Source organism: Rhamphochromis sp. 'chilingali' (genome assembly GCF_963969265.1).
Source record: "Rhamphochromis sp. 'chilingali' genome assembly, chromosome: 6".
Classification (NCBI taxonomy): Eukaryota; Metazoa; Chordata; class Actinopteri; order Cichliformes; family Cichlidae; genus Rhamphochromis; species Rhamphochromis sp. 'chilingali'.
In genome coordinates, this window is record NC_137933.1 from 32237948 (window position 1) to 32261646 (window position 23699).

At 40.0% G+C, this 23699-nt stretch overlaps 4 protein-coding genes across 11 annotated transcripts; 3 read left to right on the plus strand and 1 right to left on the minus strand.

Annotated features, from left to right (window-relative positions):
* Positions 1-5251: 5251 nt before the first annotated feature.
* On the minus strand, positions 5252-10856 carry LOC308398144 (GTPase IMAP family member 2-like). Of its 3 annotated transcripts, none has more exons than XM_080884598.1 (4): positions 10728-10856; positions 8224-8335; positions 6888-6991; positions 5252-6708 (listed from the first exon to the last, which is right to left on the minus strand). In XM_080884598.1, the coding sequence occupies exons 2-4, from the start codon at positions 8304-8306 to the stop codon at positions 6494-6496; spliced, it is 402 nt and encodes a 133-aa protein (XP_080740724.1). In that variant the 5' UTR covers positions 8307-8335; positions 10728-10856; the 3' UTR covers positions 5252-6493. The 3 variants fall into 3 exon arrangements, with proteins under 3 accessions (XP_080740724.1, XP_080740723.1, XP_080740725.1); XM_080884597.1 differs by lacking the exon at positions 10728-10856 and adding an exon at positions 10522-10658; XM_080884599.1 differs by lacking the exon at positions 10728-10856 and adding an exon at positions 10514-10562.
* LOC308398142 (UDP-glucuronosyltransferase 2C1-like) lies at positions 8228-14072 on the plus strand. 4 transcript variants are annotated; one of them, XM_080884594.1, is made up of 2 exons: positions 8228-8887; positions 11735-14072. In XM_080884594.1, exon 2 carries the CDS (start codon positions 11735-11737, stop codon positions 13313-13315), a length of 1581 nt encoding a protein of 526 aa, XP_080740720.1. In that variant the 5' UTR covers positions 8228-8887; the 3' UTR covers positions 13316-14072. The 4 variants fall into 4 exon arrangements, with proteins under 4 accessions (XP_080740720.1, XP_080740718.1, XP_080740721.1 ...); XM_080884592.1 differs by lacking the exon at positions 8228-8887 and adding an exon at positions 9422-10198; XM_080884595.1 differs by lacking the exon at positions 8228-8887 and adding an exon at positions 10538-10668.
* A 2191-nt stretch (positions 14073-16263) lies between these two features.
* On the plus strand, positions 16264-17844 carry LOC308398850 (UDP-glucuronosyltransferase 2C1-like; the record flags this gene model as incomplete). The annotated part of the gene is made up of 1 exon (XM_080885699.1): positions 16264-17844. The coding sequence occupies one exon, from the start codon at positions 16264-16266 to the stop codon at positions 17842-17844; it is 1581 nt and encodes a 526-aa protein (XP_080741825.1).
* Positions 17845-18694: 850 nt separating this feature from the next.
* Positions 18695-23618, plus strand: LOC308398851 (UDP-glucuronosyltransferase 2C1-like). Of its 3 annotated transcripts, XM_080885702.1 has the most exons (3): positions 18695-18944; positions 20231-20269; positions 21465-23618. In XM_080885702.1, the coding sequence occupies exon 3, from the start codon at positions 21491-21493 to the stop codon at positions 23066-23068; it is 1578 nt and encodes a 525-aa protein (XP_080741828.1). In that variant the 5' UTR covers positions 18695-18944; positions 20231-20269; positions 21465-21490; the 3' UTR covers positions 23069-23618. The 3 variants fall into 3 exon arrangements, with proteins under 3 accessions (XP_080741828.1, XP_080741826.1, XP_080741827.1); XM_080885700.1 differs by lacking the exon at positions 20231-20269; XM_080885701.1 differs by lacking the exon at positions 18695-18944 and having other exon boundaries at positions 19273-20269.
* The last annotated feature ends 81 nt before the right edge of the window (positions 23619-23699 follow it).

Below are 23699 nucleotides of genomic sequence, written 5' to 3' on the forward strand. Positions count from 1 at the left end.
CGGTGAATTGTGGAATTGCTGTTGATGCCAAATTTTAGGAAAAATGGTTTTAGGCAAGAATATCTTTAGGCATGAAGTTTTTCTTCAGCTGACTTGTTAAAACATAAACAACTACAGGGTGCTAAAATACACTGAGTGTTTAACAACCATTTTAATTCATCTAATCCTAGTTTGTTCACTATATAAACTAAATTTCTTTATAATCAAAGCACTTATAGAGTAGGTGGCATAGATTGTGGTCATGGCATTAAACCAATTCCACCACATTAAGGGTTCAACTGTTTTACAATTGCTGCATCGCTTTGCTGTATCAGAATACCAGTAAAAACAAGAAGCTACTGATTCTTCACCTCCATGGTAATAAACTCAATTTATGGATAGTGAATGTGGCTCCAAAGCTACCACAAGACTGACCACAAATATGTGGTGTCACTCTCAGGCTGCGTGGATCAATAAAGACAAGGCTTCAAACAGCCTCAATCAATGACTGTGTGATCAGCAAATTCATCATCTCTCAGAGCTTCTTCTGCACTGTCACCAGCATCCTGCTCAGGTGAAAAACAAGCAGGAGAATCTTCTGGATTCTACATTCATCACTGATGATTTATTGGTAACCTGGGAATGTGCTCAGTCATAAATGATGTAGTAAAAAGTTGGTGTTTAGTATATGAGAAAAACCTGGAGCTCATTCATTATCAGTGTCAGTAGAAAAGATACTTACACCTAAATACTAGGGGTGCAACGATGCACAAAATTCACGGTTCGGTTCAATACTTTGGTGTCACGGTTCGATATTTTTTTGATACAAAAAAATGTTCATGCTTTTTTAATGTCATTTATTAAAATTATAAATAGATATTTTAACTCAAAAGTACAGTTTTTAAATTTAATGTTGCTGAAACATCAAAATAATACAAAAATAAATCTATCTGATCGAGGAATCACTCATCTTTGGAAAAGAGAGTTTATTACAGAGAAATGGCTCTTTCCAAAATAAAAGCTATACTACACGCTTCTTCTGGGCTATATTCTCAGCAGCATATTAAACATATCAGGTCCCCATAAGGAGAATCATGTGCTAACGGCTGTCTAAATGACTCGGGTAAAGTTTGTAGTGTTACGTCTGGTTCAGTTTGGGTAAGAAGGAAAAACAGCCGAGTCCGTGTAGGTGACAAACATAGTGATTTTATTGCACACTTCTAAGACAGAAGCATGGGAAGACAAGCGTACAGCCACAGATCTCCAAAGAGTGGACCGTTCCCCATCCTTATATAAACCCATGATGACATCACACAGTTAGACCTTACTGGAAATGATAACAGTCTCCCCATAGTCCAAAGTTCTCCTTATACAAACATCAGATGATACTTTAGAGAAATAGAAGTGTATGACATGTCATGTTGTGCAGTTCTATGAGCCTGTGTGTCCAACTAGAGAATGTCCTGACATGACCTCCCTGTGTAAATAAGGGTGAACGTGCGTGTTTACATAACTCTCTATGTGCATGTTCTGATGTAGGCCTGCAAATGAATTAGAACAAGGTCCTGCTGGACCCTCCAGTTATGGACGGTGAATACAATGCTGTGGGTACCATTTGAGACTTGATTACAATGATGATAACATGCATACATTAATCTTTACTCAGATTACCATAGATATAAAACAAAGATTATACTGTCATCAGATTCCACAATGGTAAATGATTAATGATTGATACTTCTAATTATAACTGTGATCATAAGAATACAAAATAAAATATCTCCTGGTCACAGTAGCATGCGTGCTTGTTGTTTTTGTCTGCTTCCACTTGTCTTTGCACTAGGATGATGTCAGCGTGAATGTGCAGTCATATTCGTTGTGTTCCCACTAGTGCTGTCAGCGTTAATCTGAAATGAGGTTAATGCCGCAACACAGCAAATCTCCGTTAACGAGCTACCGGCGGATTGCCCCATGCGTGGGGCTGGACGGTGTCAACACGTTAACGAGCTAACTGCACTAACGCACTAGTTCCCACCCATGTAATTGAGCATTGCGTGGCACATCCGACATACTGTTTTACTTTTGTCCATGACGCGCTTACCTTCAGGGTCATACTTCACATGAAGACTAAAATAGTTCCAAAGGCCAGATCTGAATGAGGGTGGGGGAGGTTCAATTTGCCATGTTGCAACGAGTTTAGCTTCTGTCTTGCTAGCTTGCGCTGCGCTCAGTGGATCTGCGCTCAACAGTGCAGCCTAGGCGGAGTAGTCGAACGCAGATCCACTGAGCTCTCAACACAGACAGCATCGTCAGAAGAAAAGTTGATAAAATAAATTTAAAATTTTGTATTGTTCGATACATATGCGTACCGAACCGAAAGCACTGTATCGAACGGTTCAATATCGATATGAGTATCGTTGCACCCCTACTAAATACTGTGTAAAAAATATTTCATGTTACTCAAATCAATGCTAGTTTCTGCTTGTTCAATGCAATGGGAAGTATCTCAAAACACTAGTGATGGGTCGTTCGCGAACGAAATGGCTCTTAGAGCCGGGTCTTTGAAGTGAACGACGTGAGCCTCACCCTCTCTCTCGCCCTTTTTTCCACTAAACTCCGCACGCGCGGCCTGTACTTTTCGCTGGGCAGAGGGGGGAGGGGCGTTAGTTACACTCGCAGTAGCACAGGAACAGAGCCGGAGAGAAAAAGAGCGAGGAACAACGACGTCACATTAGAAAGGTATAGTAATCATCCACTATTTTCAGTTGCAGATTATAAAGGATTCAGATATCATGCAGGCCCATATGACAGAGAATGTGCATCTTCTTTTTGTTTTAATATTTTAATTTATATTTAATTGTGTTGTGGTTTGCAGTGTTTTGTGTTGTTTCACGTTAAATTTGTTTAAATAGTTAAAAGTTTAAAATGTAAATAGTTAAAAGTTTAAAATGTAAATAGTTGTTTTTTGTATTATATGATTTATTTATTACATTTTATGTGGAGTGAATAAATAAAGTATATTTATAGTGGCCCTTAGAGACAAAGCATGTACAAACTCCAAAACACGTACAAACTCCTAAGCATGTACAAACTCCAAAACGTGTAAAAACTCAGACGCACTTACAAACCCCGAAGCATGTACAAACTCCAAAACACGTAAAAACTCAGAAGCACGTACAAACTCCAAAACACGTAAAAACTCAGAAGCACGTACAAACTCAGAATCACGTACAAAAGACAACAGAAGTGCTCCAGGATGCTAGGGCGCAGTGTTGAGCTTTTGTTACCTAGTGGCTACACAAGCCAGGAAGTATCAACAACCGGATTTGGTGTGTGGTAGTAACAGGTAAATGAACTTGTTTTTTTAAATTATTTGAATAAATATGAGTGCTTGTCTATAAATACACAAACAATACACACATGCTTTCAATTGTGTAATTTAAGTGATCTGGGTAGCTCTGTTTTGGAAGTTCAGTTAACGCTAGAAATGTGTTTTGGAGTTTGTACGTGCTTTTTGGAGTTTGTATATGCTTTAGAGTTTGTATGTGTCATGATCCTGGGCCATGTTGGCCCAGCAGTCTTAGTATTCATGTCTTTTTGTATTTTGTTCCTTATTTGATTTCCCCTTGTGACTTTTATCCCCTGTGTGCCCCTCTATGTATCTGTGAGCCCTCGTCTCCCCTCATGTTTCATTCCATGTTTCCCCAGCCCACTATGCCCGTGCTCTCTCTCTCCTCCTGTCTGCACCTCTGTGTACTTCCTGTTTTACTTTGACAGTCTCTCGTCAGTATGCGTCATGTTGTGTTCACTCCTGCCCTGTCCCGTTACGATTATCTGTGTCAGCTGTGTTCCCCGTGTGCTCCCACTTCCCTTGTTAACCCTCTGTGTATTTATGTGCATGTCTCCCTCAGTTCAGTGTCGCGTCGTCAATGTCTCCTCCCCGAACCTGTGTGTCTTTCTGTGTTCCCTCGGTCTTCTGTTAGTATTCCCAGTTTAGTTCTGTTTCGTTTTTAAGGCCTGCAATAAAGCAGTGATTTTGAGTTCAGTTCCTGTCTCCGTGAGTTTTGCGTTTGGGTCCTCATCTGCCTCCACACAGCCAGTTCATGACAGTATGTGCTTTGTCTCTAGGGGCCATATATAAACATACATAAATAAAACCACTTTTTTTACATTAGTAATTCCTTTTCTGCATAATTTTATATTATTGTTAATGATAAATTAATTAAAGCAACAAAACAACCTGAAGAGCCGGTTCGGAGCCGAAAGAGCCAGCTCTTTTTAGTGATCCGAGCCGAAAGAGCCGGATCTCTAAACAGAGCAGGAAATCCCATCACTACTGCTTACTCCTAATGTGAGGAGTGATAAAAAACCTAATAAGACATTTCCAATTAAATTCCCGCCACTGTAGGGAATTTGTAGACGTTTGAAGTGAACCACATAACTGGTACCATGTTTCATCTGTAATTGATAGTTTTAGTTCCTGTTCCCATTTTGTCTTTACATATAAAGAGGTAAATCTTTGATTCTTCATCAAATTAGAGTATAATTTGGATGCTAGTTTAGTAGTTTTCTGCTGGTAGGCGTCGCACATTGTTTCAATTAGAGGGTTAATCATCTCAGCTTCAGCTATCTCTTTATTGTAATAATCTCGAAGTTGTAGATATCGAAAAAAAATCCTGGTTTTCCAATTCAAACATGTCCCTAAGCTCTTGAAAGCTCCTAACTTTGTCCTTTTTGGTAATTAAACAGAGAGCAGTTCGGCCCCTGTTGGTCCACTCTTTGAAAGCCTTGTCATATTGTCCTGGTTTAAAACTCTTGTCCAAGGCTATCCATCTCAACTTCCTCTGGCCATTTTGCAGTTTTAAATGTTTGACAGTAGAGTACTACATTTGTAATGAAAACTGGGATATGGGATCGAGTTTTGACTTAAACCCTTGTGCTCCCCTTCGGGGCAGCCCCAGACCCCGGGGGTCCCAAAGTACCCCACCCTCAGTAGAGACAGATGAATGAAAATGAAAAAAAAAAAAACAGAACGATCATTTGGGGTCGAAGAGTGCCCCAGAGCGATTCTAATGGGTTCGTCAGGGGATCGGGAAAGAAAACGTAGCACTTGGGGGCCACGCACAGAAGCTGCTGCGGCAGTGTGGGGGTCATTGATACCCCAGTACATAAAAATGAAGCATAATCACAATAATGCTAATAATAATAAGAAGATGAAGAAGAAGATGAAGAACAAGAAAAAGAAGAATACAACACACAGACGCTTCTGAGTTTTATTTTATTTTATTTGAAATTACACATATGATACAACTGAGGCAATCTGGAAGGCCATACCTTTTAGGGACATGCGCAATAGGGAGGGTGCGTTTTTAAAATGCCCCCCTCCCCCCCTGGGGCTGTATTTTTGATTACAATATCAACAAACTGTCCGTGTTTCAGGTGCTCGGTGCTGTACAGCGCCTTCGGTGGTTGTGAATACATGATCAGGAGACGTTGAATGGAAGGAATGAAACGCGGCGTGAGGAGTCTTTTCCTGATGCTGTAATAATGTTCAGCGTAAAAGTCATCCTCCAAGTGTCACAGCGGGATGGAACGGACACACGCACAGGCTCTGAGTTGGGAAACACAAGAATCTTTATTACAGCACACCAGGTGATCTATTTACAGAGGTGAGGGGGAAGCCGGGCTCCGGGGGTCCACACACAAAGGGAAAAGACGCTGAAAGTCCACACGCACTCCGTCCACTCCTCACGCTCCTCTCCACACTCCACAGAAAACACGATGACGTACTCCACTCCTCGCACACTCAATCACTCAGGAAACACAGGGGTTGGTCCAGGGAAGGCGGGTCGGCAACGGTCCAGCGACGAGAAACACAGAGCTGCCGTCTTATAAAGGAGCTGGAACACTCTCGTAATGAGCCACAGGTGCGTGATGGCGACCGGGTGTGTGGACCAAGGGCAGAAGCCCACAGGTGAGCTCCGCCCTGGCAGAGGGAGGAGGGAAAGAGAGGAAGGGAGAGAGCAGGAACAAAATGAAAAACATATGTAGCCATACTGAGCCGACCGGGTAGGCACAGGGACCCTGACACCAAGACTCACAGACACTCGTGTTGTCTCTGGCTGGGGTGATTGGTCTTGCACCCGTTGCATGCTTCGGTGCGGTACTCGTTGATCACTAGGTTGAGTAGGTGATACACCTACGCAGTTTTCACGGTATCGACGAGTAAAGAAGACGCCCAACCGTCAAGCTCGGCGTCTTTAACTGAGAATATCCAAGGGCTCCACCAAGCCCCATGAGAACATAAGATGTAAAGTACGCTCCTGTGCCAAATAATCCCAGGGAAGCGAGGCGGAAGAATTCACACCGCTCCTTCAATTCGATCCTCTCCTCTTCTTCCCTTTTTCTTTGTTCTTCCTCCTTTCTCCTCTTCAGCCTTTCTCCTTCGAGCTTCTTCTGGGCCGCCTTATACATCTCGTTGGTGTAGTGGTTTCCTCCATTGAAATCCACCATTTCATCCAAAAGACAGCCCCAGAGTGTCGATCACAGCGATATTTCTACCGCCTTCGCCCTCTGCCTCTTTTCTGAGACAGCCGTCGGTGACAGACTCAGGCGAAACGTCTTCTTTGAAAGCGTTCGCATCCCCCAGGATGGTGTTTCCGGATGCACTCTTTCCCGATCCTGTTTTACCGACCAGAAGGAGTCTCAGTTCTTCACGGGTCGCAGAGCCTGCGGGGTTGGGGAAATGATAGTAACATTTGAATTATTCTAGAAAAAAAAAAAAACATAAAACACTACGTTACACTAGGCTATTCTTTTGTTATCTTTGTATTGATGTTGACAGCAAGCAGTTTGTCCACATAAAGCGAGTACCACAAGCAGCACACAACCCTGGGATTGCACTTTACCTTTGTATCGATGTTGACAGCGAGCAGTTTGCCCACATAACGCCAGTAGCACAAGCAGCACACATCCCTGGATCTGGCCTTTGGTCACCAACATTTTCAGTAAGCTAAGAAAAGAAGAAAGAAAAAAGAGGTGAAATTAAGGCACATTCAAGGAAAGTATTTCAGATCAGATTAGCAAGTTAAACCACACTGAAAATACACGTTGAATAAACCATGGCCCCAAACTGGTCGGTTGTCCCATGTGTTTCCCCCGTAGCTGCTCCAGACGCACACACAATGAGCCCTGGTTTCGCGACACAGGCGTAGCAACAACCTCCTTCTACTCCTCACTGCCTCCTGTATGTGTGTGTGTGTGTGTGTGTGTAGGAGGTACTGGGCTCCTCACAGACGGTGGTGTTCGCGAAACCCACTAGGGGTGGGTTTTGATAATCGATTTATCGATTAAAATCGATTCTGGCTTGGATAACGTGATATCGATTCATTAAAATCCTGAATCGATTTTTTAATATAATATAATATAATATGTTTCGGGCATATAATATAATATGCCCGAAACGCCAGAATCTCAGGTTAAACCTCACAAAATTTCAAGAACCACCAAACAGCTAAAACAGTAAATGAGAGCAGGTACACAGATTCTGCACAAAGATGTACAATTTGTACGTCAATTTTGTACTTTTTTTTTACATTAGTAATTCCTTTTGTGCATAATTTTATATTATTGTTAATAATAAATTAATTAAAGCAACAAAACAACCTGAAGAGCCGGTTCGGAGCCGAAAGAGCTGGGTCTTTTTAGTGAGCCGAGCCGAAAGAGCCGGTTCTCTAAAAAGAGCCGAAAATCCCATCACTACTACATAGGCTATATATCGACATATGAAAGTCTTATATATTATAAACCAATAAATTTAGAATGGTTGCAAATTTAGAAACGATCAAACCTCATTAAGGTCGCATAACATTTACATGACATTACACAGAAACAAATATAAAGCTAAGAATTAAGAATCATTCAAACAAAATTACAAAATGAATACAGAATGACTTATCCATTAAGAAATGCAGCTTCAATATAAACCTTTAAATGTATAACAAAAAGAATCTGCATAACTAATGCTTAATAGCATGTAAAGTATAAAAACATCTTTCCAGATTATGCAGATTATTTTTCATAAAACACACCAACACTACATCTGAAGACAACAAGGATTAACGCCTACAGACTGTGCTGACAAAACACTGGAATTTAATTCCTTATTCAGTGAAAATGAAAGTGTACAATTTCAGTTAATTCATAAATGACGCACTAACTTTGATCCAGAATACATAAACACACCTTTGCTTTCCAAGTATCCCCGTCACCTTTGAACACAGATAGATAGGGTTATTACTTCCTGCCTTCCAGGCTTCAACGTGCATCCTGGATTGTGATTCAGTTCTTCTCTATCCTGCATAGCAACATTAATTGAACAGATTTCGTTCATTGGCGCTCTGGAAAACAGGCTCTTTACATTTCTTGTGTGGAGAAACTAGGGTTGCCAACCGTCCCTTAAAATACGGAATCGTCCCGTATTTAGAAACAAAAGTACACGTCCCGTATTGAGCTAATAAGGGACGCACTTTGTCCCGTAATACAGTGAGAATCAAAAGTAGTCTATAAATGTTAATGGAATTAACGCTTTGTTTGAAAACATAATTCCCAGCCCCTCTCCTGCTTTGTGACCAATGCGCTGACAGCACACTTATGACAATTCGAGTATGACAAGTCAGATTATCGCTTATCTCATTGGTCGAGGAAAGGTCGCTTACGGAGAAAATACCGGAAGACAACAGATGACCACAACAAGAAGCATGGCCAACAGGGGAACAAACGCCGTCACTGCGGTGCAAGTCTCGGACGACAGTACACCTAAAGCTGGGCAGACACTGTGCGATTTTTTCAGTCGCGTTATTCAGCTCCTGCTCAAACTGCACGATTGACTCGCAGGGGTTAGAAGTTGGTAGGTCACGATGCAGGTCTCACACTATACCGCCCGATGCTCTGATGCGACCTGAGTGCTCACACTGTGCGTCCATAAAATTAAGGTTATAACAGAAAATCTGTCGCTCGCTCTCTCTGTCTCTCACTCACACAGACACACCACCACCATCAACTTTGCTAAATTGCTAATGAAAAACATGATCAGGCAGCTGTGATTTAGCAGCGATGTAGATCCAACTATTTTCACGGTTGTTGTGGTCGTGATAATTTTGTGAGGCCACATCGAAAAGGCTCGGATGAGCTTTTCAAAGTTCTACAAGTTGTGCCTCCATCGCTTGTGTCCAGATCACACGCTGCACAGCCGTGCTGCTCCGTCTTTTTCACGGCGTTTACGTGTTTGCGCGCGAGCAGTGTGAGCGGCTCACGAGCGATTGATGATCGGGAGCTGGTCGTGAGGTGTTAATCACTTCTCGTTACCCCACGTATACTACACGACGCACGATGAAGGCCAAAATCGGTCCGATCACTCAAAAGTCGGCTCAAAATGGGCCTAAAACCGCACAGTGTGAGCCCAGCGTTAGAGCAGCAATGTTTGTTCCCCTCAGAGAAAGGGAAGAATGGGAAAAGGAAAACACCTGGCTGGAAAAAGTTAATATGGGCATGTGCAGTGAATATCAGCGCTATGTGGCCAGAAGTGTGATAATATAATTTATTTTGTGTAATAAACGACTGCAAGGATAGATGATTACAACAAATAGATGACTAATACATAAAAGTAATACATAGATGAATAATGATGATGAGTTAAGATGCGTAATCATGGGAACAAGCGGGTTTTCAAACGGGAGCAGCTGATTAGCATTAGAAAAGCTGAAATAATACCTCAGCTGAAGCCAATTGTACTAAATGCACTAAATGTGCACTGTTACAAGAATATTTTTCTTTCTATTGTTTTCTATTATTTTAAGTTAAGCAGGACAGAGTTCTTTTAAAGAAAGATTTACTTATATTCTCAAAAGTTAAGCATGACAGGCTTCTGTTTAAGAAAGAGACCTGTTTTACTGTGTTAATGTTGTCATTTTGAGCTAAAAATAAATGGCTAAATGATCATTTGTTTCACATGTGTTCATATCACAAAGAATACACATCTACTTAAATCAAATTCAAGTCAAAGGGTTAAAAAAAATAATTTCACACACAAAAAAAGAGCTAGAAAATTCACCACACTGGGAAGGGTGAAGACAACTGGGTCGCCCGGCCCTGGCCACGAGGTGTCCCTTATTTATTTTTCAGGGAGTTGGCAACCCTAGGAGAAACCAAACGTCCAGCAGTAAGTAGAAACGCTCTGTGTTAATGTGACTGTATATACGGGAAATTAACTTAACCTTGCTACTCCACGTAAAAGCTCTGCTCAAATTGCGATTTGAGTTAGTGGCCTACTCTTAAGCTTTGAGTTTTTGTGGAGAACACCGAGGCTCTCTGCTCTAGTCCCCGGGTCGTTGGGGCTTCCTGTTTAGCTGCAGAGTTGTTTACAGCGCTGTCGGCCGCTGTTTTTCCCCCTTTTATTTACTTCCGTGTGTGTGAGTGTGTGGTTATAAGTAGTTTTAAACCTTGTGATCCACAAAACAGTAAAAGGAGAACTGACTGCCTTACAGTCAGTGCAGGAGCAGCGGATTTGCAGTTTGGACGCATAGGTGTTAACGTCTTCTGCCCTGATAGCAGCTGGGGAAGGACTATCCTCCGCCTGTGAGCGCCTTGGCACGGGTGAGGTGCCCACGGCAGTACCGCTGCTTATTGAGAGTAAGAGCGATACGCGTTTTCACGTCAAAAAGTCGTCATAAATAAGTCTCCAATAATACCAGGAAAAGTCGCCAGATTTGTCGCTAGTCGCTTTTTAGAAAAAAGTCGCTAAGGGGGTCTAAAAACTCCCAAAATATAGAGACAAAGTCGCTAAGTTGTTAACACTGCGCAGGCTTGCTGCTGCTAAAATTAAACAGAGCTCCCTGAAAGGCACAGCCAATCACATTGGCCATATTTGTCACGTGACGTAGGACTCCAGTAGCGAGCGTAATTTAACTTTTTCTGCACCGCTGGGTGAATGAGACGTTGACAGATCGTTTTTTCTTTCTACCGGTTTTCTTTTTATTTACTCGAAGAGATCAAATTATTGGTGGGGACAATTCAATCATCGCTGGATATTGGTGGGGACATGTCCCTTCCGTCCGTGCCAAATCTACGCCCTTGCTTTGAATACACAGGGAAAAGAAAACAAACTTGGCTGCAAGTCTCGAATTGGAGGCTGGCTTGACACAAGTCGGTTTTGCGCTATACAAATCAGCCCTCTTAACACTGTGACCTTTCCAGGTGAAAGAAACGATAGTGATCACAGTGAGTAGAAAACCTGGGTGAATGTGGCTGGCTTTATGTCGGTTGAGGAATGTTGCTGAAATGTACAAGTTAACTTTGCGGAAAATGGTGCTCAGAACGCGGATAGTCTGGGAATCACATTTAAACTTAATAACTAACAGACCGCATTAATTAAAATAATGATAATTACGAAACACCGTAAATGTTAGTCTGTTTTAACGACTGGTCATCCTCAATAAATATTTTTAATGCGATGCATTTTTGTCAAGCACACTGACTTTCGAAGTTTACAATGGTGAAAAATGAGGAAGTAATATTGTCTCTTTAACGATGGAATGAAATTGCAACTGAATTAGAGAAGAAAAAAACCCGAAGACGCTATTTGAAATCAAAACAGTGCATTTCCACTGCTAAAAAAATGAAAGAAACATATTACAATATATTAATTTCGTGACAGAAGTCATGCCGGTAACTTTTTTGTTTGTTTGTGTTTTTTCAGATGAGGGTGTTCTGCTGCTGTACTGCTTTCCTGCTGCTCATCCTTATTCCCACAGCCTGTGAAGGAGGCAACATTTTAGTCTTTCCCTCTGAAGGCAGCCACTGGGTAAACATGAACATTCTACTAAAAGCTTTACACTCCAGAGGACACAACATCACTGTTTTACGTCCCAGCAACAGCTGGTACATAAAAGATGACTCATCCTATAATACCATTACAGTTCTAGTGGAGAATCTCTTGGATCAGAAGTTCATCACAAGACTTGTGTCTGACTCCATACAATTTGAACGAGGGGCCCTCCCCTTGACGAGTTTTCTTCAAATGAGTGGAGGGATGATCAGCTTAATTCTTGATGTTCATAAAGCTGTAGCTAATTTTGTATCTGCAATACTAGATGACAATGACTTGATAAGAAAACTAAAAGATAGCAAGTTTGACCTGTTGCTTGCTGACCCCTGCTGGGGTGGTGGAGTCATTGTGGCTAAATATTTGAACCTTCCTTTGGTTTATAATGTTCGCTGGGTATTAGGTACAGAGGCTCATTTTTCCATAGCCCCGTCACCATTATCTTACATTCCTGTGACTGGAACTGGCAATACTGTCGAGATGACCTTTTTTCAGAGAGTTAAAAACATGCTTTTACACATCATAACTCAAACACAGAACAGCCTGGCGTTTAAACTAGTATACCAGAAAACAGCTGACAAATATCTTGGGCCTGGTCATGATTTTAATGAGTTAATGACTGATGCAGACATTTGGCTGATGAGAGTGGACTTTGTGTTTGAGTACCCACGGCCCACAATGCCTAATGTTGTTTATATTGGAGGGTTCCAGTGCAAACCTGCTAAACCTCTGCCTCAGCACTTGGAGGACTTTGTGCAGAGTTCTGGAGACCATGGCTTCATCCTCATGTCTCTGGGAACATTTGTGACTGAACTTCCTTCTGACATGGCAAATGAGATCGCTGCAGCTTTTGCTAAACTACCACAGAAAGTCATCTGGAAGTATAAAGGTGACAGACCAGCCAATCTGGGTAATAACACTTTACTGGTGGACTGGATGCCACAGAATGACCTTTTAGGACATCCAAAAATAAAACTGTTTGTGGCACATGGAGGAACAAATGGAGTCCAAGAAGCTATTTATCATGGAGTCCCAGTTGTGGGCATATCCTTTTTTTTTGATCAATATGACAACCTGCTACGTCTGAAAGAGAGGGGGGGCGCTAAGATACTTACATTAACTACAGTGGACAAAGACAACAACTTCCTGAAGGCCATAGAGGAAGTCCTGAGTGATCCCTCGTACAGGGCGAACATGCAGAGACTTTCCAGGCTACACAGAGATAAGCCAGTAAAGCCACTGGATAACGCCCTCTTCTGGATAGAGTTTGTCATGAGGCACAAAGGAGCAGCTCACCTGAAAGCACAGTCCTACAGAATGCCCTGGTATTCCTACCACTCTGTAGATGTAGTTTTGTTCCTGGCTGGAACTATGCTGCTTGTGCTTTTAGCAGTTTTTTTCTTTATTAAATGTTTATACGCTGCAGTGTGTAAATATAAAGTGAAACGTGAGTGATAACGTGAGGTATTTTAGTGGGGTCGTGGGCTGATCTTGACTTCCTGGTTTGCCTGAACTAATGCCATGTTCAGCTTTTTTGTAAATGATCATTAGCCATAATTATGATATAAAATGCAGCTGCATCTTTCTTTTTTGCGTCTTCTGCAATTTATTCTAACCTCAGCTCAACAGTATTGCAATAACAAGTTGTATTTGTCAGTTTCGGAAAGGCTCATTTTCTCTCATCACTCAATGAGTAAAGACAAGAAGGATTAATCCATACTGTAAGGCACCATTTTGTCTTAAGCTGAATAAAGGCAGAACAAAAACTGATATTAGTGCAATTTAAATTCCATTTCATATGCATTCATGAGTTAAACCAAAAAAATCCCCCAAACAAAGTTCCACATATCATAGGGATCACTGTAAATAAACTGCTCACCTCTGGGAATTTAAAATATCTCCTGAGTTTGGTTACCTACTGCTTTCTTTGATGCTTGAGCAAAACTACTTTAAACCCTCTTAAAGGATAACATGGAGAGATTTACAAAGCTACAAGATAAGAATACAAGAAAGCCACTGGATAGCTCAGTCTTCTGGATATAGTTTTACCTGAAAGCAGAGTCCTAACATACCCTGGTGTTCTTACCACTTTGTAGATATAGTTTTGTTTCTAGTTGGAATCATGCTGCTTGTGCTTTTAACTGTTGTTTATCTTGTAATGTGATGAAACACTGCATTATGTACAAATAAAAAGAAATATGAGTAATCAGAAAGTAAGGATTTTCTTAACTTTTTCAATTTTATATCATTTCATTTTCTTATGATATTTCAGCAAATTTAATAATAAATAAAACACTTAAAATTATTCATGGCTAAACCACAAAATTGAGCTTTTTTTTAATGCAAACTCACCAGTGCACTCACCTGCCATCGTCTGTTACTGCTGTTTGGCTTACTGAATCTAATCCATTGTACAGATAGAAATGTGTTTCGTTATAGGAAGGACCCAAAGGTTTATTTTTTGTGTAATAAATACATTTAAGTCAGATTCACTGTAGTCAAAAGAACATTTCACACTGCAGTAATTAATGTGAAGTGTTGTGGTTCTGTTGTGCTCTGACCTACCTGCCCCTCCATGTAGAAACATGGAAAGCCTGAGGCAGGGAGATGGAACAGGTATCAACAACAGATGTGACCCTGATCAAGTTAGAAGGCATGAAAAGAAACAGCTGGGAAGGTGGTGGGCTGTAAAGTGGTCAGCACATGTGCCAGAAACTGTAGGCAAGATAAATCAGCTTGAATAGAACAACCTATGTGTAATTATCAGTAAGATCATTAGAAAGATACTTGGTATGGCAATGGGGAGGAATTGATGTCAGCTGTTATCATCTAGCCTAATGGGATTGTGGGTTAAGCCTGTCTTCGTGGGCTGAAGTAGTGGTATGATAAATTTGTTGTTCTAAAATAATTTCGGCTCAGAGAGACGAAATGTGTGCGGAGCTGGCGGCACCAAAACACTACTTGGTTTTCTGAGAGGCTCCATTTGATTACCATCATAAAACATAATAGTGGCATAAAATGCAGTTGCGTCTTTCCAATTTGCTACTTCTCCAACACATTCTAACTATAGCTGTACAGCATCGCAGTCACCAGTTGCATTTGAATGAAGAAAAGAAGGATTAGTCCATAAAATGCCACCAGCACACCGACAAGTTCTTTTTGTGTTCAGTGAAATAAAGCCACATTAATTTTAATCAGAACTGAAATGGCATCTCATGTGTTGCTTGTTCTGTATTCCATTATTCATTGCTAATAAATAAGGAGATGAATTTATTGTCTTCTTATAAGGAGTTTTGGGTAATATTTTTTAAAAATGGGGTAACTGTGATCAAGAGTTAGAGAACAAAACACACACAGTCACATCTAAATTTCATTGTAATGATTCAGTCAATGTATAACCTCATTATCGTATCACTGCTCTTTGCACACAGATTGATACCGTTATGCACTTTGCCTTACAAGGGTCTACTGAGGCAATGGGCAATAGTGCCTTTTGCATGGTGGCTCAGCTCCTCCCCTCTGGAGAGTACAAATACACACATGTCACGTTCAACATACTGGTGCTTTGAACAACAGTTCTCTTATCACCGTGACCTTTGCTGGATAAAGAAACTATTCATATTACAGTAAGTAGAAAATCTTTCAGACTCAATAAACTGTTTAAATGCAGCACTATGCATACATTTAAACATATTAACCCTTTTATGTGGGGGACTGACTTTCAATACAAATAGTATTCTGTTGTTAAAAAGTAAAAAAAAAAAAGTAACATTTGCTATAATAAAGTGAAAGCATACCATGTTTTTAGCAGCAATTTAAAAAATATAGATTTTATTTTTTATTTCTTGGAATGTTCATTTTAAAGGTAGGAAAATGCTCTCTAAAACATCTTAAACAATTATTAACAACCGTTTTACAATGCCTAGCAATAACATTGTTTGGACACGGATTTAAAGTTAAATTTTTCTTTATTTTTTGACATTTTTTTGGCCTTTTTTGGGTTGGGGCTTCTACTACACTTGAATTTGAATGAGACCAGGAATACACACTGGGCATATAGTCTACCCACAGAGATAACACAGAGAGACAGATAAACATTCACACTCACATTCTCACCTACAGCCAATCTAGAATTTCAAAATAAGCCCTTTGTTGTACCCAGAGAACCTATAGAGGCACAGTTAGAATTTTTCAAACATTTTTTAAAAAAGATTAGGACATTATAATCTGTTTTTCTGTTTGAAAACTTAATTCGAACTTGCAGATAGTGTTTGCAAATTGTGTGAGAACATCCCTGTCTAGCTATCTTTATTTTTAGGTAGGTAGGGTAACATATCACTACATTTACACTCTGATTTTACAAATGACCTTCTTTATGCCAGTAAGTTGATTTTGAATTTCAGATGAGGGTCGTCTGCTGCTGCACTGCTTTCCTGCTGCTCATCCTAATTCCCAAAGCCTGTGAAGGAGGCAACATCTTGGTCTATCCTTCTGAAGGCAGCCACTGGATAAACATGGAAATTCTACTAAAGGCTTTGCACTCTAGAGGACACAATATCACCATTCTGCGTTCTAGTAAAAGCTGGTACATAAAAGATAACTCATCTTATTACAGTGCCTTTACAGTTCCAGTGGAAAACACCTTGGATCAGACATTCATCACAAGGATTGTAGCTGAGATCATAGAATTTGAACGAGGAGCCCTCCCCTTGATTGGTTTTCTCCACATGAGTGTGGGAATGTTTGGCACATTTATTGATGCCCACAAAGGCGTAGGTGCAGTAGTAACAGCAATGATGGATGACAGTGAGTTGATGAGAAAAATGAAAGACAGCAAGTTTGACCTGCTACTTGCTGACCCCTGCTGGGGTGGTGCCATCATTCTGGCCAAATATTTGAACCTTCCTTTGGTTTATAATGTTCGCTGGCTTATAGCTGCAGAGTCACATTTTTCCATAGCTCCTTCACCATTGTCTTATATTCCTATAACAGGAGCAGGGAATACTGACAAGATGACCTTTTTGCAGAGAGTTAAAAACATGCTTTTGCACATTATAACCCAAATAAAAAATGACCTCTTAGTTAGACTAGTATACCAGAAATTAACTGACAAATATCTTGGGCCTGGTCATGATTTTAATGAGTTAATGATTGCTGCAGACATTTGGCTGATGAGAGTGGACTTTGTGTTTGAGTACCCACGGCCCACAATGCCTAATGTTGTTTATATTGGAGGGTTCCAGTGCAAACCTGCTAAACCTCTGCCTCAGCACTTGGAGGACTTTGTGCAGAGTTCTGGAGACCATGGCTTCATCCTCATGTCTCTGGGAACATTTGTGACTGAACTTCCTTCTGATATAACAAATGAGATCGCTGCAGCTTTTGCTAAACTACCACAGAAAGTCATCTGGAAGTATAAAGGTAATAGACCAGCCAATCTGGGTAATAACACTTTACTGGTGGACTGGATGCCACAGAATGACCTTTTAGGACATCCAAAAATAAAACTGTTTGTGGCACATGGAGGAACAAATGGAGTCCAAGAAGCTATTTATCATGGAGTCCCATTTGTGGGTATACCTGTGTTTTTTGACCAACATGACAACCTGCTACGTCTGAAAGAGAGAGGAGGAGGCAAAATACTTAAATTAGCTACAGTGGACAAAGACAACTTCCTGAAGGCCATAGAGGAAGTCCTGAGTGATCCCTCGTACAGGGCGAACATGCAGAGACTTTCTAGGCTACACAGAGATAAGCCAGTAAAGCCACTGGATAACGCCCTCTTCTGGATAGAGTTTGTCATGAGGCACAAAGGAGCAGCTCACCTGAAAGCAGAGTCCTACAGAATGCCCTGGTACTCCTACCACTCTGTAGATGTAGTTTTGTTCCTGGCTGGAGCTATGCTGCTTGTGCTTTTAACCACTTTCTACCTTATTAGGTGTATATACACTGGGATGTGTAAACGTAAAGTGAAACATGACTAATGATCAGTGCACAGATGGATTTGATAATGCATTGTGTCATTTTAACTTCTCATTCTTGTTTGAGTACCTCATTCATATGAGGTTGTTATAAAAAAAACTTCATCATTATTAAAAGTCTGTGTTTCAAAATAATTCTGAGTGGATTAACTCTAACAAGATAAACATAATCAATGAAAAAAAATCCATTTTGTATCTTTACTTGAATATATGTAGTTTTGTTATATTTTGCCTTTGTTTAAAAGGGAAAACAACTGCCTCTATGTTTGACAAACAATACATATCTTCTTAATGAAGAGATTTGAGAGGAATTCTCCGTTGATGGGACTTTAAATGATAATCTCATGCCAGGCAAATCTGAGTAATGATCCCATTTGAATTACAGAAAATGTTCTATTTAATTTGTAAACGCTGTCAGATCAGTCGCTTATTAATGCCAAGAATGACAGAATGGCACTGGCATAATGCTCTGGACACGCGTGTTTTTAGTCTTAAGAGAAAATGAATCAATGAATGAACAACTGAATGGTTGTCAGTTTTACTTTAATCGAATGCAGCATTCAGTTGAAATACAAAAAATGTCGGTGTAAATGTAACTTAAAATTGAATCAAGACCGGTCATGTCACATTGCAGAGTAACGCATTCCTCTCGTCACATTGCATTTTTGTCATAACTCATTAACGTGACGCGTTACAGTACTAAATTCGGTAATCACATCGGGTAACATTTAGGCCTTACTTTGGTTACAATGATTATTCAGTACGCCGAGCGAATAAAAAGTGCAACAAAAAGCACAAAACGTGTCTTCTTCCTGCCCGTTGACACTACGATTTTGGTTCCTGTGTAGGGAGGAGGAAATGGTGGAGCCATAGACATACATAAATGTATGTCCATGGGTGGAGTAGTCTACAACTTTTGAGGAGTGGAGGTTTGGACAATATGTTTCATTTTTAGTTAAAGGACAAGCACGTGATTATTAAGAGCAACAGGACGACATAAAACACTTGTATTAGATTGTCAACACAACATCGGCTCGTTCCAAGCATCTGCAGTGACAGCATGCTGGCTCAGAACTAGCGAAGATCTTCAACAGGCAACAAAGGTAGTAAGGAGCACTCTGTAGCCTCCATTTCTACGTCTTTTTAATAGTAGCTTTGAGGTTTCTTTAGGCTGGTATTCAGCTTTGTGTTGTCGGTTTTGTGGTCATGCAATCAGTAAAGAAAGCGTGTCTCTCTCCCTCTCTCTGTGCGCGTTTGTGTGTGTGTACAAATAAGGAGCAATGTGTAACGCTTTACTTTTTATGAGTAACGATCCCTGCACTGGTCAGGAGTGTGCACACACATGAAGCCTATCAGCTTCAGTATGAAAACATCGAATCGCGGAAGAATAGTAACAATAAAGCTAAACAATAAAGCGAGACTCGGGTTTGGATTACACAATGTATTAGTGACACAAAGAAAGCGCAACATAGGAAAATGTAATCACTACGGCCAAGGCGAGAACACTGATCAGAAGAATAAAAAAATTAATTATTTCTTAAATAATTATATGACCTTATATATTTTGCAAAAGAACTAAAGAAATTACATTACTGAGTATTACCGAGTATTCAGTATCAGTACCCAACTCAAATGTTTTTGAGTCGGGTTTGTTTTCCCACAGCTGGTGGCGGTAATGCACCAATTCATAGTTTTCTAACCAAGACGAATTTCAAGTAAGTTTAAAAAGAAGAAGTGCTGTATGAAACTTGTGCAAAGCTTAGTGGAACGCTTGTAGTAACTGCAAGGCTGTTGTCACGCAGTAAGGCTTGTTAAATTGAAACTGAAGCGCTTATACCCATTCTTATTAAAGTTAAAGCTGATTAAAGTTAATTGGATAGATGGGTTGGTGATTTGATAGATTGCGCTCAGGCTAAGTGGTTAGACATAGTGATAATGACCTTTTTGACTTTATAAGCGTGACTTATTGAATACAATAAACATGCTTCACAAGTGGAAGAGTCTCTATTTACAACCGTGCACAGGTCTATATGAACACATAATTCTTGGATCAGTGCCTGCCTTTTATTCTAGAGCCAAATTCAAGATAGTCATTTTAGAGATAATTGTTTATTTTTTAGTGTTAATGTGTTAATATTTTGCAGACTGGTTAAAATCTCATCGTTTCAGATCAGCATAGTTATTAATATAATATATTTTGGGTTGAAATGTCCAAAATGCAACTTCCTTTTAAACAGACAAGAACTTAACCGTCACAGGCTTTGCACAACTGCAGGGGTGCGGCCAAAAAAAGACAAAAAACACAAAACAAAAAAAAAACAGAAAGTCTTGTTTTTTTCTTCCACCTTCACTTGTTTCAACTTAACCCACTCCAACTGTGCCTTGTCAGTTTGAAGGAGACGTACAACAAAACTAAGAGCATTTAACTGTAAGTTAAGTTGTTATTCATGCTATTATTTGGCTGTGTTTGTTTTTTGTTGTACTGATTGAGTAGGTTTATATAACACATGCAGCATGACTCGCATTATATATCAAACACACAGCACTAACTGCCGAGAACATTTTAGTGAGTGTCTGTATGTGTGTGTTCACACAACTGTCATTGCTAAGATATGCTTGACAAGTGTCAACAGTTACCCTTTTTTATATGCTTTGTTGGTTAATCTGCTATCTAAATTCTTCAATCTTTGTCAATATTTCAGTGTCATTTTTAGAGACATGCATGTAAAGGAATCACTTTTTAAGTGATTCCTTTACATGCATGTACTGGGGGTTCTAGTGCACATGGGCCCATTGGGTTTTATGAGACACTGTTCACTTGCTGTGAGAGAGACAAAAATACCTAACCATATCTACATAGCTACTGTAAGTCTTTTTTTCAGTTCAGAACACTGTATCTCTGGCTCATTGCATACTTATCTGGTTAAACAGGAACATCTGAAACCAAAAAATCATCAGTCATCTTCAATGACTTGCATTCAGTGCTTTTATCTGGGTCACAGCACTTTAAAGAGACTTCTTTGTTGACATGCCAACTAAGTTTGTGATGTAACCATAACATTTATAGCTTTTGTTTTTGGGTTGACACAAAATAAAGTGTGGAAAACTACCCTTACCAGTTTTTTTTGTTTTGTTTTGTGTGTGTGTTTTCTTTTTTTTCTTTTTTTTGTGCTCCACTGCCAGATAGTGCCATGACAGGTAGTGGCGAGATTATAAATCTCCTAAACTAAATCCAAACATTTTAAAATATATAAGAAAACAGATGCATTTGATCTGTTAAACATGCAGAGATTACTTAATTTCTTAAGAGGAAGATGCCAAACATAGTCACGCTTACAAAATAATTTCTGTTCAGGGACACTGGGATCTGACACAGAATGCACGCAGAGCTCTTGGCACCACACAGCACTCTAATTTCCTGAGAGGGCTCCATGTGCTACATACACGTGAGGGCTGTCAGAAGGAATTTTCTCATGCAAATAAAGAGACAATTGAATATAAAATCACTGCAGCTCTCTGTTATCCTGATATATCATTGGCCACTGTGCACACATTTGCTGTGATATCATTGTAACAACTCTCTGATATGTGTGTCCTGTTTTTCACCTCTGTTTCTATTTCAGAACACAGCGCTTATGAAGATTTGAAGATGTTTTTGTCACTGGCTTCCATCCTCTCTTTTTTGACTGTTTTTATTCCTGTCGCACATTCTGGAAAAATTCTGGTATTTCCACATGATGGAAGCCACTGGGTGAACATGAGAGTACTTGTTGAAGAGCTCCATTTGCAGGGACACAATGTGACAGTGATTCGGAATGCAGACAGCTGGTACATCAGTAAAACGTCTCCACATTACAATGTAATCACAGTGGATGTTGATGGTGGTGGAAATGAAGATTTTTTTCGTGCATTTGTCTCTGAGGTTATTAAAATTAAGCGAAGCATGGGGTCTGCATGGTCTCACTTTGCTTTACAAATGGAGTTAAAAGACAAATTCTATGAACTGCACAAAAAAGTCTGTGAAGTGATTGTGTTCATCTTTGAAAATGAAGATTTAATGAAGTCCTTAAAAGATGCCAAGTATGATGTGGTTTTGACAGATCCTGCTAATGGCGGAGGAGTGTTGCTGGCACATTACCTTGGCGTGCCATTGGTGTTCAATGCTCGATGGACTGTTCATGGTGAGGCCCACTTTGCTATTGCGCCCTCTCCACTTTCCTATGTTCCACTATCACCTTCAGAGTTAACGGATCACATGACCTTCTTTGGGAGGGTCCAGAACATGTTATTTTACATCACGAGAATGCATCTGTACAAGCAAATAGTTGAACCACATTATTCTGTATTGTCAAATCGCTACATTGGACCAGGTGTGCATTATTTCTCCCTTTTTCAAGCTGCAGATTTGTGGCTAATGAGAGTGGACTTTGTTTTTGAGTTTCCACGACCCACCATGCCTAATGTTGTTTATATGGGAGGTTTCCAGTGTAAACCTGCAAAACCTCTTCCACAACACTTAGAGGAGTTTGTGCAGAGTTCTGGAGATCATGGAGTTATCATTATGTCACTAGGGTCTTTGATTGGAGAACTTCCCTCTGACTTAGCTGAAGAGATTGCTGCAGCTTTTGGCGAGTTACCTCAGAAAGTGATCTGGAGGTATAAAGGTAACAAACCAGCCCTTCTAGGCAACAATACATTATTAGTCGACTGGATGCCACAAAATGACCTGCTAGGACATCCAAGTATTAAACTATTTGTAAGTCATGGGGGAACTAATGGGATTTATGAGGCTATATATCATGGGATTCCAATAGTTGGCATTCCCATTATTTTTGATCAAGCTGACAACTTATCCCGAATGAGAGCAAAAGGTGTTGCGAAGGTTTTGGATGTTTCAGATTTCGACAGGAAAATATTTAAAAATGCAATACAGGAAGTGCTTAATGAACCATCCTACACAATAAACATGCAGAGGCTCTCCAGGCTACACAGAGATCAGCCAATGAAGCCACTGGATCGTGCTATCTTTTGGATTGAGTTTGTCATGAGACATAAAGGTGCAGCTCATCTAAGGACTGAGTCCTACAAACTGCCCTGGTATTTCTACTACTCTCTAGATGTCATATTATTTTTACTAACAAGTGCACTACTTACATTGTTTTTTTTTGTCATGTTACTATGGTTTTGCTTTAGATTGTGCTTGAAAAGAAAAGCAAAATCTGACTAAAAGTCATTTTCATATGTTGATACATTGTTACAGCACAGTCAGATTGGCTGTGGTTAGTAAAACTGATTTCTTTCTCAGTCATTCCCAGTTTGCCAGAAGTACTGTCTCAGCCAGTCCCAGTGTTCATACTGCTGCACCCAAAATCTTCTCTAGCCCATCTTTACTTGAGTTGATCATCATATAAGTCATCATATAAGTTAACTGTTTTTCATATTTCTTTATTATAAAGATCAGTAGTGGTTTGCACATTTGTCTAAAACACGATCCCTGGTTCAAGAGCGGTAGGAGATACATCCGGCATAAAAATCTGCCAAATCAAATATGTGCAAATATGTATGCAAATATACATATCCTGTATGTTTATTTTACATGACCTCCTGTAGTCTTCTGAAGTACCTTCGTGGGCCATCAGGTGGTGCTGGCTACACTTTGGGAATAACTAAGAAAAAAATCTACTTATCTGTATGTTTTTCTGATAGGATTATTTATAACATGTATGGATTTTCCAAATCAGAAAAAAACATATTTGAGGACTGTGGACCACAAAACTAGTTACCTTCGTTTTTGTATGAATTTAAATTACAGAATTGCAATAAAACAAAAGCTTATTGCACCATGTATGTGTTATGGT